Raw genomic sequence first — 18003 nt, forward strand, 5'->3', positions numbered from 1 at the left:
GCCGTTTCTGAATGGAAGAAGCATTGCAGACAGTCTGAGTCACCAGTTAGTTAATCCAAGACATGTGTGCGCGGCTTTCGGTATTCCCCTCCTCCGGAATCATTTGGGATTGAGGAAAGGGAAGAGCTTCTTTTTTTTTTTGGAGCCTGATCTCTCTTAAATGAGCTACCTACTCTTCAATCACTTTTCACAAGCGATAGAAAGTGCCTCACTTTACGGTACGACTGAGAGGTAGCAGAACTCGTAAAACGAAACTTGATTCTCAATTTGTGCGTGTCGAGGTAAGTGTCTAGCTTGCATTAGACTGTGAAAATTGGGTTTTTTTAACTCCTGCTTACAAACGTGAAGGCTTTTTAAATTCCGGAGCCATTTTTAACTTTTTAATGTCTCTGCCCTTGTGTGCCTATAGATGGGTCTTCATCATCGGTTTTAAAGCTTTGGAGTGGGACAGCGCAAAATGTTACAGCGAGGTCTTTGCGTGAAAGAATCCCAGACAAAAGTTTTTTTTGCACATTACCGTATTCTTTATATATCTTGTACCGTTCCTTTGAGCTACAGCTACCGAATTAGTTCATTGCAATAGAGATGGGAGATTAGAGAATAAAAGCATGCCTTTTTTATCTTGAAAGAAAGTGTTTGCAAGTTTTTTTTTTAAATGCGTCGAAAAGTAGTCTAAGCTCACTGCAAACTATCTGCTGTGATTTTTTTTTTATCATAAAAAGCGGCCTTAGCTGTCTGGTCGCTGTAGATAGAACACACAGTAACTGTTTTTGTCTTTGTTCAGGGATTTACTGGAGAAACGGATTATTGGAGATTAGTCCGACATCGTCTGGAGTGTTTATTTTCTCTTAAATATAACTGAATGGCGTAATGTTTATTTCCCACGCCACGTTTCTCTTTCAGTCTTATGTTAGTCACATGGCCTTGACATTCAGCTTTTTCGTCAGGTAAAACCTAAACACACTCTTGTTCTTCTGCAACGATTCATTTTCGAGTCCTGTTCAGGGGAGAGTCCGGCCTCATTGATCCGACACGACGCCCGATGTCACACCTCCATATCGGCCGCGGTTACTGTATTGGCGAACTGTAAACTGGGGAGCATTTCCAGTCTTTTCTCGCTAGATGGATAAAAATGAGCCATACTAGCGTTCGGAGAACATGTCATTACCGACCGAGAAAGTAGGGAGAGTCCTGGTTTTATGCTATTTGTCTTTTAAGCGCCTGAGAAACTTCTGAACTGCGGTACATCGTTGTACGAATCGGCTTCTGCACTTTTAATTTACACAAAAGCACGACGGTATGGGTGCTCTGGGGCATTTATAATGATCACGGACAACTGTCTGTAAGCATCTTGCTGATGTCAAAGAGAGAGCAGACATTTTGAACATGCAGTAGAACCATGACAAAAAAATGTTTTTTTTTTTTTATAATGCACCTATTCCACTGTACAATAAGTGAGGAGAATTGGATGGCTTTTGTTGTGGCGTTGTGTTCATAACCGTCTGCAGCAGCTGTTTTAAGTTTGCCGAAGGTGAGCCCATGCAAATCTGTATTGACACTGCTGTACTGTTGCTAAGCGGCCAGGAATAACTGGCGTTGCCAGAGACTCTGTATACAAGCCGGTGAAGACTGGGAGAGAAGAGCAATCATATCTCTCCTGCTGGGGCTTTAGGCTGTAAACTCCGCAGTTCGGCAGCTCTAACAAAGCCAGGAGCCAAGTACAGAGGAGTTCTGTTATTAGCCTCCCGGTTGAAAGAGGAAATGTAGTTGCACTTCAAGAAAGGGTCATGAGGCGGAGTGTTTGTTTCCAGATTTGTTTTTTTTTTCTAATTCAGGGGTACCACTTCCTGGACCTAGGAGGGGGGCCCCTGGAATGTTATCGTGGTCAATCTAAAGCACCGGCACTTTAGAAGAAGCTATCGCTCAACTTGATGCAGTTCAGCCCGTAACGAGCTCGTCGAGGTTGTAAAGAGCACAGCGGTGTTGGAGCGCAGACACCCCAGTCTTCCAGGATGAGTAACCCCCTGGTCTAACGTGAACTTTCGCCCGTGTCTCCTCTGCGTTTCCCGACACAGGCCTCCCGAGTTCTCGCCTCCGTGCCCACGGGTCCGCCATGAGTGTCCTGCCTCCCGTCAGGAGAGACCGGGTTATCCCAGCCCTCCCCCAGGTACCCGCTGGCAAACGATCTGGGCGCTTTCGCAGTTGACACCCCGGTTTGATCCGGCAGCCTGCTAGCAAATCACGCTTGTTCTGGGTTCCTGATAGTGTCTGAGAGATGATAAAAACCCAGAGGTTGTCGCAGCACGACTATAACCCACTGTCCAATGGGAATATTTATTTGTCGGAGCCGTATTTTAAATTTAAAAAAAAAAATCCTACTGCAGTTTAATATGCCTTATTGTGCAGGGACTGTAGTCTGATTTTATCAAAGGTCAATCGACTGGTATAAAAAATGAAAAGAATGACAAAAAACTAACAAGCCTGGCCCTCAGCATCTTGTCAGACATTAGTGGCATTTCAGTTTCAAACAAAGCACTTCCTTCCTATGTTAATGGATTACAGAAGTAAACAGAAAAATGTGCCTTGTGATCCATCAGTTTTGTAATCCCGATAGAATGTGTTTTTTTCTTCACAGGAGGTATTAAAGTAAGTGAACTGACGTATCCCCCCTCTCCCCTCTGGGATGGCTTTGATGTTTCATTGTTGCAATGGATTCAGGCCCAGGAAAGAAGAGCTTATTTCTAGCCCAGGCTTGCAGAGTGCCTTTGCCTGCCTTTTCTAACCTCAGACGGAACAGCCAGCCTTCCCAAGGCCTGCTGGCAGCCCCGGGCCCTGCTGTTTCTGACCCAGACAGGCTGGTTTCCTGCAGCTACCAGACACGCTCTCTGTGTGGTCTGCTCTTGGCATGCTGGGAACTGAATCCTGACTACCTTGAGAGCAGGCCGGAGCATGTCAGTTCCTTGCTCTGTCCCTGCTCTCAGCTGGGTCTCCGACCCTTGTGAGCGGACCTGCGGACCTACACGTGTGGGGATTCGCTCAGTTGATCAGCCTAATTACTGTGCAACTGGCTGCTTCACAAGGCTGAAACAAGGGTAGGGGAACTGTAAAGAGTGGTAACTCGGAGTGATTGGATTTCCAAGATATGTGCCTTTTGTTTTCTTCACAATTTTACTATCTGCATTGTGGGATAAGAAGGATAAGATTATGAGTAATTATATTCTGGTTCATTTAAAAGAGGGCCAAAGGAGCCCATTGTGATACACAAAGCAGAAAAATGCCATCCTGTAAAGCAGATCAAGTAATTGCTCATTTCTGATTTTAAAATGATCGATAATAATTCCCTAAACTGACTTCTGTTTGTTAACAGGAGTTTCATTTTTGCTCTTACCTGTACAATTAAGTTTGTGCAATTAAGATCAACAGTATCTTTCCTTTATTTGTTTTTATTTCCATAGTGCAGGGATTTCCAATCCTAAACAGCAGGTGTGTGGATGTTTAGGATGAAGATTGGGAACCCCCTGACACCATGTGGAATAAATTCCATTTCCACGGGAGTGAGAATGTGTTGTATTTATGGGTTGCCTGGTATAACACGAGGGTCCACACCCCCCTGTTTCTTCCTCCTCACAAGTGTAAGCAAGAGAAAGGGGGCCTCTCCAGGGGCATTCTGGGATTTGTCTAGCGAGCGCTCTATTGCTTCGTGCTGCGCTGGTTGATCAGTGCAGGGAGTGCAGTAAGTTCACACACACTCGGCTGTGTGTAGCGTCTCCGGGCTGGAGGTGCCAGCCGGCTGGAAAGTCCTGGCGCCGGGCGGTTCGGAATAAGAGGAGCTCCGGCTTCCCGATGGGTTTGTTTTTGCCCGTGGTCGGTAAACCTGGCGTCTTCACACTGCCGTTCCAGTGCTTCTCCAAAGACGCAGCCCTGCACACCAAGGACAGCTTCCACCCCAAAGTGAAGACCGCCTGCCAGGAGCAGCGCACCGGCACAGTGGGGTGAGCTGAACCTCCAGCCCGCCTGCTCTTTTCCTCTCGGCTGCTTTCGCTTTGAAATCCCGTCAGCGTTCCCGTGAGTACAGTTGCCTTGGGAATGAGCTACGTTCCCCGGGATCTTCCAGGCTCTGCGTTGCTATGCGTGGCATGTTTTAATTTTCTCCACGAGGGAAGGGGGGAGAGTCCTGGGACTTTTGTGTTGAGACAATTCCGCATCGCCTTTTCTGACCCAACTGTCGCGAACAGCGTCCTTGTGTGGACCTGCACATGACAGTGCATGGTTTCAATAGGGGTCGCAGATCAGTCTGACAGTTTCCTCCTTCTTTCTCTCCCAGCAGGTTTAAGATCTCTAAGGTCATTGTGGTTGGAGATCTGGCAGTGGGAAAAACCTGCTTAATTAATAGGTGAGCAAAGTATTGGTGATTTAGTGTTTGACGTTGCCAAGGGAACCTCCTAGTGCCGGAGCAAAGGGCAACATTCTCTTAAATCTCTTCATGGTTTGGAGAAAAACATGCATGACCTCATTGTGCTTTCCTGATGAGGAATCCAAGAGCGTTCCTGTCGTGTCTGGTCTATAGCACATTGTAGCCCACATTACTAACTCACACACAGCGTGACTCTTCTCCTTCCTCTGCCACCACTGCTACCACGACAACAGGGTGCCTCGGTGCACTAATGGAGAGACACAAAAGCTTTCTTCTTGGTCTTTAATTTCTTCGTTACCCAGAAGGGCAGCGTTGCCCAAGGCTCCTTTGTGGGGTCCACTTAGTTGACTGTCTAAATTTAAGACTAGGCAGGATTTCAGGCGAGAAATTAATGCAGCATTTCTTTGTCTTTTGTGCCATAAGGTCAAAGTGAGACGTGAAATCCCAGCCCTTAGCCCGCTCATCATTTCCTGTGCATCAGATATGAAGGCTAGATAGGTGTGTGGGTTCAGATCCACTCTGACTTTCCTCCATCCATCCATCAGTTAGGAAGTGCTGGCTGTAGAGTTGCTGTTATCCCAAAGAGCAGTGGAACTGTGGTTCTTACTTGCTTGGTTGACAACACAAGAACGGAGACGTCTAGGAGCACAGAGAAGTCATCGGCTCTTCCGTCCTATAGATATAGAAGTGACTCTCTTCCAGGCCAAAACCACATTTCGGAAGATCAGGTTGAAACTCAACAGCCCACAAGTTGACAGAAGTTCCTCCCCTTCGTTTCCAGGTTCTGTAAGGACACGTTCGACAAGAACTACAAAGCGACCATCGGGGTGGACTTTGAGATGGAGAGGTTCGAGGTTCTGGGCGTGCCCTTCAGCCTGCAGCTGTGAGTCTCACCACGGAGCGTGCCGTCGATGGCGCGGCGCGGCAGCACGCTAACTCCTCTTCCTGTGCCCCACAGGTGGGACACGGCCGGGCAGGAGAGGTTCAAATGCATAGCATCCACCTACTACAGAGGAGCACAAGGTACCTGCGCGATACCGCACAGATCAGGAGCGATAAAGCGGTGTAGAAGAGGGCCAGCAGTGCATGTAAACGTTTTGTAGCAGTAACCAAGATCAAAGATCAAAATAAATCAAGGAAAGTACAGAAAGTACAACTTCTAGGCTGCTAGTAGTACTGACCCCTGTCTGAGTTCTGTGGTTTGGGCCTACAAACCTGTGTAGGGAGAACAATGTTTACTAACCTCGTGCTGTGGCGTGTTTGATGATCATCAGCCTCCACCATGTTTCTTCCCCCTCCTCCAGCGATCATAATCGTGTTTGACGTGAACGACGTGGCCTCCTTGGAGCATGCAAAGTAAGTGCGCGTGGCGCTCCCTTTCCTGAATGACCCTCTCGCCCAGCTTGAGAATACAGACTTGTACCACTGGTGCATTTTCAAAGCCTCACCGAGTGCTTGCTTTCAGACAGTGGCTGGAGGACGCCCTGAAGGAGAATGACCCCGCCACCGTGCTGCTCTTCCTCGTCGGGACGAAGAAAGATTTAAGCGTAAGTGCAGCTGTCTCGCTCCGGCGTGACGCCCGCAGCACCAAAACGCGGGTGAGGATCCTGTTGCTAACAGTGTTCTGCTTCTTCCTTTCAGTCCCCTGCCCAGTACTTGCTGATCGAGCAGGATGCCATCACACTGGCCAAAGAGATCAAGGCGGAATATTGGGCAGTGTCCGCGCTAACTGGTGGGTGCAGGGTGAATCATCATCATCATCATCATCATCATCATCGTATATGATGATGGCACAACCAGGCCTCAGTTACCCATGAGCTGCAGGCAGTTAACGTTGTGGGAGACTGCACTAGGGACTGCAGAGGTCACACCTGGGTCTTTTTGAATAAAGCCAGGTCGTACTGGTTTCCTGCAGTATTGCACAAGCACAGAAAGTGATTTTAAATAAGAAGGGAGAGGTCCGCCAAGCAGATGAAGCAGTGAAAGCACAGGTTGTAGTTCCCAGTTCAAATCCGGGCTGTGCCACTAGTCAGCAGCGACTGGGCATCTCTGAGCAGCAATTTCTGATGGGAGGACTCTGGCCAGGTTGTGGGCATCGGCGTGTGCACCCAGGCCAGCTGGAGCTCTTCATGTTGTGCTCGGCCTCTTGGGGAAATTGTTGCGACAGTCGAACGTAGGTCAGACGTGGAAATAGCTGCTTATTCTGTCAGACAAATGACATTTTTGATTTGTTATCTCCTGCTAGGTCCTCATGTGGAAATCTTTATAGTTTCTTTCATGGAAATGTAGTGGTAGAGTCAAACCCTTTAAAAGGCCTCCTGTTGATGACTCTGATCACCTTTGCCGCAGGGGAGAACGTGAAGGAGTTTTTCTTCCGCGTGGCATCGCTGACATTTGAAGCGAACGTGCTAGCCGAGCTGGAGAAGTCGGGGTCCCGTCGGATCGGAGATGTAGTTCGTGAGTATCCCTGGAACTGGGATTCCATCATCCCAAATTCCAAATCCTATCATGCCATCATCCCACATTTTTACAAAAACCTTAGAAGAAGCGCATTTCATTTTAGAAAGCACAAGATTGTTAGAAGACTTGTAAGCAAATTAGAAAAAGTATTGATTTTAAAATCACAAGAATCCAATCTCATGTTTAAAGCCCAGATTTCAAAGTTACTGATAAAGGATTGTGAGAAGAATTGTTCCTTAGATCTGAAGGCAGTGAATTATGTAAATGTTGCTTCTGATTTACAAAGTAGCATTGGCCCACACATGATCATTAAGGTGTCAGAGTGAGCACACCCATCTTTCAAAAAAAAAAAAGGTGGGGATGTGATCTACAGTATTTCCACTGGGCTCCCTGTGAACTACACTCAAGACATGAACAATTCTTCCTTTCGTTTCCATCCTGGACTGGAGCGAATACTCTGTACGTGATCGGTACCCAGTCTGGTTCCTAGACACAGGTGGGGGCGGAGTCTGCGTTAGAAGAGCTGTCCAATCATAGCAGCTCTCCTAGTATGTCATAGCTGCACCCGTAAACATTAGCCTGTGGTTATAGCAGAAATGATTTGAAACAAAATGATTTAAGTAAAAAAGTTTCAAACAGAAGAGTGCCATTTAACAGGACTAACAATTTAGTCGAATTTAGGGTGCAAGTTCGCCATCTTCTGGTAGTGTGAAATACTGCTGGAAGCTTTCACTATGAACTGCAAAGTTAATAAAGCTGCACAAACAGCTGGATGAAGATAGTATAACGTACTTATCTGGTTTTGGGTCCTCCTCGCAGGGATAAACAGCAGTTCCAGCAACACGTACGTGACCTCGAAGAAGAAGCAGGCGAGCTGCTGCCAGTGAAGATGAAGACGCGGGAGCCAAAGATCCGCTTCAAACACCCCTCAGCCCGGGAGAACAGTCCCACCAAAGACGCGTTGTACACAGGGAACAAGTCTCTCTCACCGCTCATATCGTACGAACGAATTGTTTTTCAGAGTGAAAAGTAGTCGCCAGACCCATTTCGATCAAAGTCAGAAATGATTTAGCGTTTAAAAACCTGTCTGGTGTCTGCACCCAAGCCCAGTCCACTCGTCTTCAAAGTGAGACTCTTTCCGATTCGGGTGGACTGAGTGCATTTCATCTTCCTTGAGATTTTGTTCCCAGTTCTGACATTGTTGATGATCTCCAGGACTGACTCTGCTTCGAAAATGGATTAAAGTCTGTTTGATCATTTCAGCTGGACCTGAAAGCTGATCAGGAGCACCAGGAAGTGGTCGGAATTGGTCCTTCTCTCAGTAATTAGCTTTTCCTTTGTGTCACTGCCATTGACATGTAAATATCATATGTCCTGTTTAATCGAGAGATTTATGCAAAATTATGCAATTATACAAGTTACCGCTTATGCATGTCGATGACAATCACTCCTAGTATTAAAGAAAATACTTCATGTTTAGGAAGAAAAATGTTTAATCTTCATATGCTGCAGGAGACCTGTAGCCCTTGTGTGGTGTTGCATTGTATTCCTGATGGTTTGGTATATTTACAAAATCAAGTTAATTGTAGCCCGAGAGGAAATATACCTTCAGTGTACTAAAGCCTGATTTATTTTATTAGGTGATTTGTCGCATTGTATAAAAGAGCATTTATCTCGTTTACCATGTGTAATTGGAATGAATCATCTTAAAACTTCTGACACAGATTTTTAACAGACACACAAATTCATATTTCTGTTTATTGCTCAACTGTGCTTTAATGTTCTGTGCTGTGGATGAAGGGGAGAGCTGATAAACAGTGCCCTCTAATGGATTATTGGAGCTTTTCAAGCAGCCTGTACAAACTAGGGACTGGCCCACTACATTAGATTTAAGTACTACATTACCAACTTCAACTTCGGGATAAAAAGGTGAAATTAATCCATCCTTCCATGTTCTAACCACTCTATCTAATAGAGGGTTGTGGAGGAGCTGAAACCTACCCCAGCATGCAGTGGGGACAAGGCGAGACGCCAGTCCACCGCAGGGCGGACACAAACACGCAAGCACGCAGGCACTCGCACTAGGGGCACTTGTTCTAGAATGTTTTTGGACTGGGGAAGGAAACCCACCAGTATGATTTTGGACTGGGGGAGGAAACCCACTCCAGCAGGGGAAGACCATACAAACTCCACGCACTGCGTAGCCAACGGAAGCTCTTTGAGTCGTTTCAGCCTGAGAGACCTGCTGTTCCTCCAGGACAGCTGGAGAAACACCAAAATCAGGGCTTCCTTTCAGACTACCCAGTGGTCATAGCAGCACACCTCAAACCAGCTAAAGTGCCCTCTCGATCTTACGCTTGAGTTTAACACAAGGAGGCTGGAAACAGTCCCAAACCCGATTGGAGATCTCCTGCGTGAAGTGGGCCTGGAGGCTCGCCCCCCCCTCCTCTCAGCCGGATCAGGGGGCCTGGTTGCTGAGGTTCAGGAAGGACGGCAGGCGGTGCTGGTCGACCTGGGGCTGCAGCTCCTCTGGGATGCAGTGTGAGCACTTGAAATGCTCCTTGATCCACCTCCCTCCCGCGCTGTTCTCCACGGCGACGGCGGCCACCCCTGCCACGAGCTCGGCGTCAGCTTTACACAGTGTAGTATGATCACAATCGCTCACATATATACGCCCTAAAGCACTTTGCTTATAAGAGGGGAGTCCACTCCATCCACTACTGAAGTGGAGCCCCACCTGGGTGACGTGCAGGAGCCATCACTGCCCTGCTGATCAGGAGGAGGAGTGAGAAACTCAACGGCTGAACTCAGCTCAGAATTTAAGCAGTACACCAGGGTGCTCACCCCTACTCCCACAAATGCCACCCTGGGGTATTCTGACCAGGCAGTCAGGACCTCGGCTAAATATTTCATCTCAAGTCTGTGTCCACAGTCAACACACAGGGACACTGGAATGGAAGGATCAAGGGGAAATAGCACCACCTACTGGTCCTCCAAAACCACCTTCAGCAGCAGTTTGGTTTTTCTTGGAGACCTTTGCCTTGGGGTGAAACAAAAACAACATGCTACTGATCAGGCCCAGCCTTGCTGAGCTTCTGAGATGTGATGTAATGTAACTATAAACAATGGCATGAAGATTAAGGCAGAGAACACTTGGCTTTTTTTTTTGATAGCCAGCACATCCTCGCTGCACAGGCAGACTCTAGGGTGCTGTGTTTTCTCCCACCCATAGAAGGCATGTGGTGAGACTGTGATGCTCACCCACTACGGTGGCTCCCTGCTGTTCCACCAGGCGAATGGCAGCCATCATGGTTCCCCCAGTCTCGATCCACTGGTCCACAATCAGCACCCGTACCCCTGTGTGCACACAAACAGGCATGGGGTTCTGTTAATGGCACCCATTCCAATTCGATAAGCTGCAACCGTGTTGGTACATGAACATTTAACCCACCGCTGAGGCAGAAAACGCACGCCTGTCTGTGCAAGGCTTTAATGACACGCCTACGTACAGCTGGCATGTGTTCCCAGCAGGGGGGAAAAGTTGAATTTTTATTTTACAAATCATTCACGGTTCTTAGAGAACCAGAAAATGGCTTTCCACCGATCAGAAGTATGCTCTTCCCTCGACTGCATGGGAATTTCGACATCCTGTGCAGATCCAGTTCCCCTGAAGGAGTGCTGGTAGTGGGAATGAGATCTCCGTGAGCGGTGTGTGGCAGTTGTACTCTGTCCGAACAGCTTTACGGAATATGCATGAGTTCCAGAAGGCTTTGAAATATTAGCTGGCCGGTCCCATCCCCTTTCCTCTACCACAGTGTGTGGCACTGAATGGCTCCAGGCTCCAGCCGGACATTGTGCTGGCTGATGGGCGTCCCACGGGACAGCGATGCTCTCCGGACACTGGGGGAGTCCAGCCGTTGGATTTTGACCAGGTTTGCACTGGGGCGCACGGCTTTCCTGCGATGTGTTCCTGGGTCTGCCGGGCGCTGGCTACGGCGCAGACGGCTTACCTGGTTTTAAGACGTCAAGCCGGACCTCCAGGAGCTTCTCCTGGCCGGAGTAGTCTCTGTAGACCTGGCTCTGCGTCTCCACGCACAGGTGCCCTGCTTTGCGGATGGTGAGCAATCCCTTGCCCAGAGAGGTGGCCACAGCAGAGCCTGCCAGCAGAAGCCACACGAACAACCTCCCTGAGAGCTCTGCCATTATCCTCTCTCATATCAGATTCAGACTGTTTTAATGGCATGGCTCTTAACACTATCCGTCCGCCTTCAAACTGCTTTTTCCAAATCAGAGTCACAGGGGAGCCAAAGACTTTCCCGGCAAGCAACAGGTGTGAGGCAGGGTACACCCTGGATGGGACGCTAGACACAGACACCCACACACTCACACCAGGGCCAGATTTCCCCCAGACTTCAATTTACCTTGCTAGTATGTCTTGGGACTGTAAGAGGAAACAGGAGCAACCCAGAGGAAACCCGCACGAACACAGAGAGAACATACAGACTCCACACAGATAGAGCACCTTTCATTCTGAAGCCCCCTGGATGTGGCTTAGGGCAATTCACCAGTGGAGGTGATTCTCCTGGGGATCCTACCAGCCTAGTTTAGCTGAGGGAGAGGGGTGAATTCACAACAGCCTGCAGTGATGCTGAGAGTAAAGGTTTTGCAGTAGGACTGGGTTTCAGTCTGGAACTGGGTGTGGTTAGTATGCATGTAGATTGTGCATGGTTTGTCAGCGAAGCAAGCCACTCGGGCAGGAACCACGTGCAGCAGCAATATGCTGTACTGTAAAGCCCCCCAGGAGCGTGTGAAGAAAATGGATGGACTGATGAGCGAATTAGCCCAGTACGCCATGGAAAAGCCCAAGAAGCTTAAAATGTGAGAGTGGACGTGTCAGTCGACAGCTGGAGTGGTGGTCGGAATAGACAGAAGAAAAGACAGGCAAAGGCTTTTTATTCTGTAGGGAGAGAATTAGCGCTTCAAGCAGTAATAAAACAACAGCAAGAAGATAAAAATGTATTCATGCTGAGAGCCAAGGAGGCTGAAAAAGTGCACAGTGGTTAACAAGTGCCTGGATTGGTGCTTATACCAACACTAATAAGGCTACAATACTGAAGACAAAAACGTATTTAAGCAGTGAAGTGAAGTAAATTGGAATTTATTGAGTATTATTTAAATGATATGAAATGGTGAAGGAGAATTTCAAAGAAACACTGCCGTATAAGGAACTAAAGTGACTAAACTCTCTGGAAAGCAGAATGCAGTTTTGAAACTTCAAATGACAGCACGATCTGAAAGCATGAATCGGAGACAAAGCAGCCGTAAGGTTTTCAAGAAGCTCTAAAGGAGGTGGAGTTATGTCTAACGAAGGAAAATCGTGAATCAGGGAGTCTCAGGTATCAGGTAGCTGAAAAGTTTTCAGGAAGCACTAAAGAAGGTGGAGTTATGTCTAAGGAAGGGAAATCTGAGAATGAGAAACTGCAGGAGGAGTGGAAATTGGAATGGGACTGCCTCACACAGACGCACGCTGACATCTGGGAAGGGAGCAGGAGTGGGGATCTGGGAGGCACTGCAGGTGGTCAAAAGAACAGAGGCAAAGGCAGTTAGCTGGCAGCTCAGCTGATGGAGGAAGGGGCTTTGTGACTGCAAACTCCGGCTCCTATATAAAGAATTCCCCATCGTCTGGGAGCTTCAGGTACTTCCCATGCTATTGAGTCCTGAGCAGCTGATGAGCTGTGGTCAAAACATGGAAGCCCAGGCTTGCTGAGAGTTAACCGCTGGTGAAATGTTTGGATGCACAGCTGCAGGATTTTGCCAAACAGCAAGAGCGCTGGCTGGCCCTCAGCAGCACCACACAGAGAATCCATTATGCTAAAAGAGAGGCTCTTTCCACCCACCACAGCTGTGACTCTGGCCTCAGCACAAACCTAACCTCTGAGATCGGGCCAGTTAAAAATTAGAAACTCAAGAGGAAGGTTAATTTTCCCAGTAACGTGCATGATAGAAATAATGGGATAACACAGTCGTCCTTGCTCCTCCTTTTTGTGACTCCAGCCAGAAAACTTGCTGAATGCCAGAGCTTCTCTAAACTGAAATACAGTGTCTTCCTCTGATGATTATATTTCCTGCTTAGTCAGCTCCCAATGAGATATAATTAGCATGCTTTTTATTTGGAGTTTGGATCCAGTCACTCAAAACATTACTGGTGCCACTCATAGGGTATTCTGCCTTTCGGTCTTTTTCCTACCTAGAATAAATCCCATTGCATCAATGCCAACCACCAGGTCAATGGGCTCATTCTGGAATGGCTGGAGCAGGTCTTTCACGCAGTCAGCCAGCGCCTAGCAGAGAGAAGAAACAAGTCAGTACACAAAGGATTTGGAGAGGCTAACAAGGGTAAAGAAATAAATCCAACATTTCATCTACAGAGTCTGATAAAGGAACACACACATCCCAGCAGAGGCTGCTGACATTGTCAGGCCTCTCTGTACACTTAACACGGTGCAATAAGGGTTGCAGAACATATATGAACGTGCATCTGTTCATGTATTTTATATATATATGTCTATAGTTCACTCAATATTGGTTTAAAACTGCCACAGCATTTACAATTAGGCTGTTTCCTCTAAAACCAAAGGCCCTTTATTTGGCACCTGAAGCTGCGGTCCCTGCCCGCTCGCTGCCCTCTGCCCTGTCCAGCTGGCACAGGATGCAGCGCTGAGCAGGCTCAGCCGAGCTGTCTCCGTACCTGGTGGCTGCAGTAGAGTCTGGAAGGGTCCAGCCAGGCATATTTTGGCCCCTTTGTGTTTGGAGCCATGAGGGACAGGTACCAGGCTCGGCTCCTCTCCTGCGGGACGGCCCACACGTCCATTTTAAAGGAAGCGCTGATCCACACGGACCCTCTCTCTCTCTTGCGCGCTCGCTCGCTCATACAAATGCTTGGAGAGTGTAAGGCTGTGTGCAAGGCAGGTCCTCGGTGATCATGTTCTTAAAGGGGCATGCACATGTGACCGTGTGACTTGCCAAAAATGTAGCCCTGTGCTCTGGGCTTCTGGGTAGCAACACTACACTTAACGCTTTTCAGCACTGCTTTTAGGTTCAGATGCTGTCTTAAGTTACCAGATGGATGCTTAGCCAAACTTTTTTATCTGCTGTGTATAAGGGCCACCCTGCATATCCAGTGTGGGGCAATAGCCATGTTCCATGTAACTGAATAGCAGTCAACCAATAGTCTACTAAATGCTGTACTGTTTAAATCAAAATCAAAGCTCACTTTGCAGAAAATAAAAAAAAGGCTTCAATCTAGGCACTAGGCAGGCTGGGCTGTACAATACACAAGCTGATGAAACAAACAGGCAAAGAGAGAAAGAGACTCACCAGCAGTGCCCTGGGAGAGCAGTCGGTTGTGTTCAGGGTAACGAAGGGTTGGAGAAGACAGCCTTCGGCCCAGTGATGACTGCTCGTTCACCGAGAGAAAGAGAGAGAGGGGGAGGTCTCCAGCTCCAGATCAGATTGCGATCCGCCTCATACCCCCCCCCTGCGCCTTCCAGACTCCATTGGACCCAGACCCAGACTGCGCCGTCCTCTTTAACCACTCAGGTTTATTTCCAGTTGCTTTCACCTAGAACGAGAGGAGCAAGAGAGAGAAACTTTTTTAGAAAAAAAAGCAGTTCAGTGTATAATTACTAATGACTATACTGTAATAAAGGACTAAGAACTCTAGTGACTAAAGTAAGGCTAGTGCAGTGAATCTGGAAGTGGGGACAAAGTGGTCATCCATAAACACCTGGTTCTGGGTGCAAAACAGTTCCTTTGGGATCTTTCCATTGTGGGAGACAAACATACAATTTAGAGGCACTAATTAACCAGGACAACATGTCTCCGTACTGCAGGGGGGAAACTGAAAGACCCAGAGACAACCCAATGCAAATCTGGTGAGGACAGGCTGAGAGAACTCCACACAGACTGATCCAGATACAAACCCTTTGAGTCAACAAAGTTCAAACGAAATACCGTTATGAACATTTAGAAAATTGTTACTCGCAGTATCAGAAAAAAAAGTTTTCAGCAGTCTTCTCTGTCGTCCAACAGCGCAGTCTTTAAGTAGTCACAAGCCTTTGTTTTATCGTAACAGCAAAAATACATTCAATACAAGCTAACAAAAGTACATATAACATCGATAACATCGTCAGGGGTACATACTGTGATCTAGTTACACTTTATGTAAGATAAAATCCGCGCAGCTTTTAAATACGCCTTTACATCTATTTTAAACTGTTCAAAACATAGGACTCTTTCCAGACCATTTCACTTCATGTATTTAATAACGTGCAAGTACAATAATGAAGTCAATTACAAAATATATTGTCATATTATTTTCAATAGGATTCAAATGGAATGTAACGTCTATTTTTTTTAATTTAATATATTTTGGCGCTGCTTTTTAAGGAACGCAGCCATATAGCAGAAAGAAAATTTGAGATCATGATTGAAGACGTTCGAGTCCCGAGACATTCTCAACTGCTCCAGGATTTTCCTCGGGTTTCCGCGGGGTTTTTTTTTAAACAGAATGAAAAGGCTGAAACGGTGCTCCCTGGGATGTCCCTGCATGTGTGTGCCGATCTCTGTACAGCCAGAACAAAGTCAGATTCCACTTCTCCCAGACGTTTACGACTTCCCTCGTTGGGAAAAGTTCTGCAGCTAACGGCAGCCAAGACGGAGCAGAAACAGAGACGGGCTCGTTAAAGGAGAGGAGCGCGCTTCTTGGGGGGGCTTCTTGGGGGGGCTATCATATTTGCCCACGTGTCATATGGCTCAATGAAGTGTATCACGCTGCCGGGCTTGTTTATAAACAGTCTGGAGGAAAACGAAAGAGATCTTCTATTCAGCCGGACTCAGCAAAGGCTTTCCGATCTACCGTACTTGACTGGCGTCTTGAAATTCAATTCAATTCGATGTCTTTTTTTTATATAGCGCCTTTCACGACAAGGTCGCCCCAAGGTGCTTAACAAAGGAAGTGACCCTACATGTAGTGAATACAGAACAGAAAAGACCAGAAGACAACGGAGGAGAGGAACCAAAAACTCCTCAGTAAGGAGAAAAAAAAACTCTAGTTGTCCAAGGTCAACTGGCTGCCCAACCCCTTTGGGTATGCTAACATTATACAATTAAAAAAAAAGGAATACAATGAATAAGGGTATTAATCCATCCATCGTGTCTTCTGTATGTCAGTACTCCATCCAGATCTCTGTAGACCAGCAAAATCCTCCTAAACGAAAGCTATATCCACGATGTCCCTCTTGGATCCATGGCAGTGATCCAGCATCCAACTCAGAAGGGGCCCAGCCCGGGCGCCATCCGGACAGGTGGGGAGGAGAATAGGATAGTTGGGTCAGAACAGATGTATCTACCAGGTGGGCCAACACAGAGACACACAATGGCCGGGACAGCAGCACCAGCAGCCATGGGTGCAGCAGGCTATGATGTGAGGTGTGAGTAGGCTAGGCTGAAGTAATAGGTCTTCAGTCCGGATTTGAATCCTGAGATTGACCCGGCAGCCCGAACATGGGCTGCGAGACTGTTCCATAAGCTGGGCGCCCTGTAACTAAAGGCTTTACCGCCAGCTGTTTTTTTTTATTAATTAACGCGTGAAATCATGCTGTAGACAACAGATCTTATAATACTGCTACGCTTTCTAGAATAAATGATTTACATTTATTACTGCTACCTTTATTTGTCGAAAACCTTTAAAAACAATTGCTCCGAGAGGGTTTAACGACATTCCAGAGCAGCTTAATGTGAAACGAGAGCTAACGCGCAGTGTTGCCGACAGCAGCAGGCTTCAATTTAATATCGATAACCAGCGTGCGCATTGTCGCAGAAGTGCCCTAAAGAGGACAGAAAGCTTTTTTTTATGCGATATTTGGACACCAAGTGAACTCGGACGCGAGGGGGTTGATTTTGACCACAGATCAGGGGGTCACATGATCCGACGGGGAGGCCGGTGCTGGGAATTTTAAACAGAGCCGCTCAGTCAAATCCATTGTCCTGTTGTGTATGTTTTTCCCAGGAACCCGAGGGCATCCGTCACCGGAGCCTCCCTGCGGTTGTCGCGGACAGTTCGCTGGCTGCTGCGCCCTCGCTTCTCCCCCAGCTCGTTCAGGCAGAAGCGGGGCTAACCTTCATTCACCCAAGTAATCGTGAAATTAAACTTTAAACTAAAGGTCACACCAGTACGGGCTGGTGTGCGTAGGTTATCTCAGCCGTTTGTCGAGGCCGAGGTACAAACCATCAAACTTGTGTCTGATGGTGTGATGGTTTGTGTGGTACTCCCAGCTCATTCGATTCCCGATCAGCCGCTCCGCACTGGTTTTATCTGGAATAGCGGGTAGGTTGTTTGAGGTGACAAACATCTCAGGCCAAAACTAAAACTCAGGTGCCCTGCGCCTCCAGCAGCAGCACGATGCGTGACTTCGAGATAACTGTTCCGAAGTGACTTTTATTTGCGAATTCTGTAATGTCCCCCTGCGTATCCGAGTGCGTTTTGTGCTGGGAGGTTTCGGATGAGGGGAGCCCTTTGTTTCCAAGTTTTAAAGGAGGTCGTTCCCCCTGCCCTTTTGAGTAATTTTCTCATGCTAAGCATTATTTAAAACGGAAAGAACACGAAAAAGCCGTAAAGGAACCCCGTCCACAAGGAAACATGATAATGTTGCGGGCTGGTATTCAACAGATCGCCCAGGGATGCCCAATCTCATGGGTTCTCAGAATCACCCCATCTCTGGTTACCATGGAAAGCGCCACAGGAACCTCCTCCCAGCAGCGTCACCGAACTAAATCTCGAGCTTAGAGCAAAAAAAAAAAAACGTGGGGGGTGTCGGGAGGTAACTAGCGGTCAAATCCCCAGAAAAGAGTTCACCATAGTTAACCGCATCGCTGCCGGCGGAGTTTTCTTTTGCTCAAGAAATTTTAAAAAACCGTTCTAAATAGGGAATTTATAGCCTCTGAGAAGATGCTGTGTGTGTGTGTGTGTTAAGGCGTGCGACTAATTTTCTTTACAGAAACGGTGGAGACCAGGTTAAATTACATGTCTGGAGCATGTTATGTTTATAACTGCGAGTGTGCACCAGATG

At 47.4% G+C, this 18003-nt stretch overlaps 2 protein-coding genes across 4 annotated transcripts; one reads left to right on the forward strand and one right to left on the reverse strand.

The window, feature by feature from the left end:
• Positions 1-8553, forward strand: rab34a (RAB34, member RAS oncogene family a). 2 transcript variants are annotated; one of them, XM_088616562.1, is made up of 11 exons: positions 1-281; positions 2076-2167; positions 3901-3992; positions 4325-4393; positions 5196-5297; positions 5373-5437; positions 5719-5770; positions 5880-5961; positions 6056-6146; positions 6764-6871; positions 7694-8553. In XM_088616562.1, the coding sequence occupies exons 2-11, from the start codon at positions 2114-2116 to the stop codon at positions 7759-7761; spliced, it is 783 nt and encodes a 260-aa protein (XP_088472688.1). In that variant the 5' UTR covers positions 1-281; positions 2076-2113; the 3' UTR covers positions 7762-8553. The 2 variants fall into 2 exon arrangements, with proteins under 2 accessions (XP_088472688.1, XP_088472689.1); XM_088616563.1 differs by having other exon boundaries at positions 2-281; positions 4328-4393.
• A 65-nt stretch (positions 8554-8618) lies between these two features.
• LOC148643394 (uncharacterized) lies at positions 8619-14419 on the reverse strand. 2 transcript variants are annotated; one of them, XM_088616567.1, is made up of 6 exons: positions 14252-14419; positions 13623-13721; positions 13122-13215; positions 10885-11031; positions 10136-10231; positions 8619-9484 (listed from the first exon to the last, which is right to left on the reverse strand). In XM_088616567.1, the coding sequence occupies exons 2-6, from the start codon at positions 13689-13691 to the stop codon at positions 9333-9335; spliced, it is 558 nt and encodes a 185-aa protein (XP_088472693.1). In that variant the 5' UTR covers positions 13692-13721; positions 14252-14419; the 3' UTR covers positions 8619-9332. The 2 variants fall into 2 exon arrangements, with proteins under 2 accessions (XP_088472693.1, XP_088472692.1); XM_088616566.1 differs by lacking the exon at positions 14252-14419 and having other exon boundaries at positions 13623-13844.
• Positions 14420-18003: the final 3584 nt, after the last annotated feature.

This window comes from Lepisosteus platostomus, chromosome 22 (assembly GCF_059453375.1).
Source record: "Lepisosteus platostomus isolate fLepPlt1 chromosome 22, fLepPlt1.hap1, whole genome shotgun sequence".
NCBI classification, from domain to species: domain Eukaryota; kingdom Metazoa; phylum Chordata; class Actinopteri; order Semionotiformes; family Lepisosteidae; genus Lepisosteus; species Lepisosteus platostomus.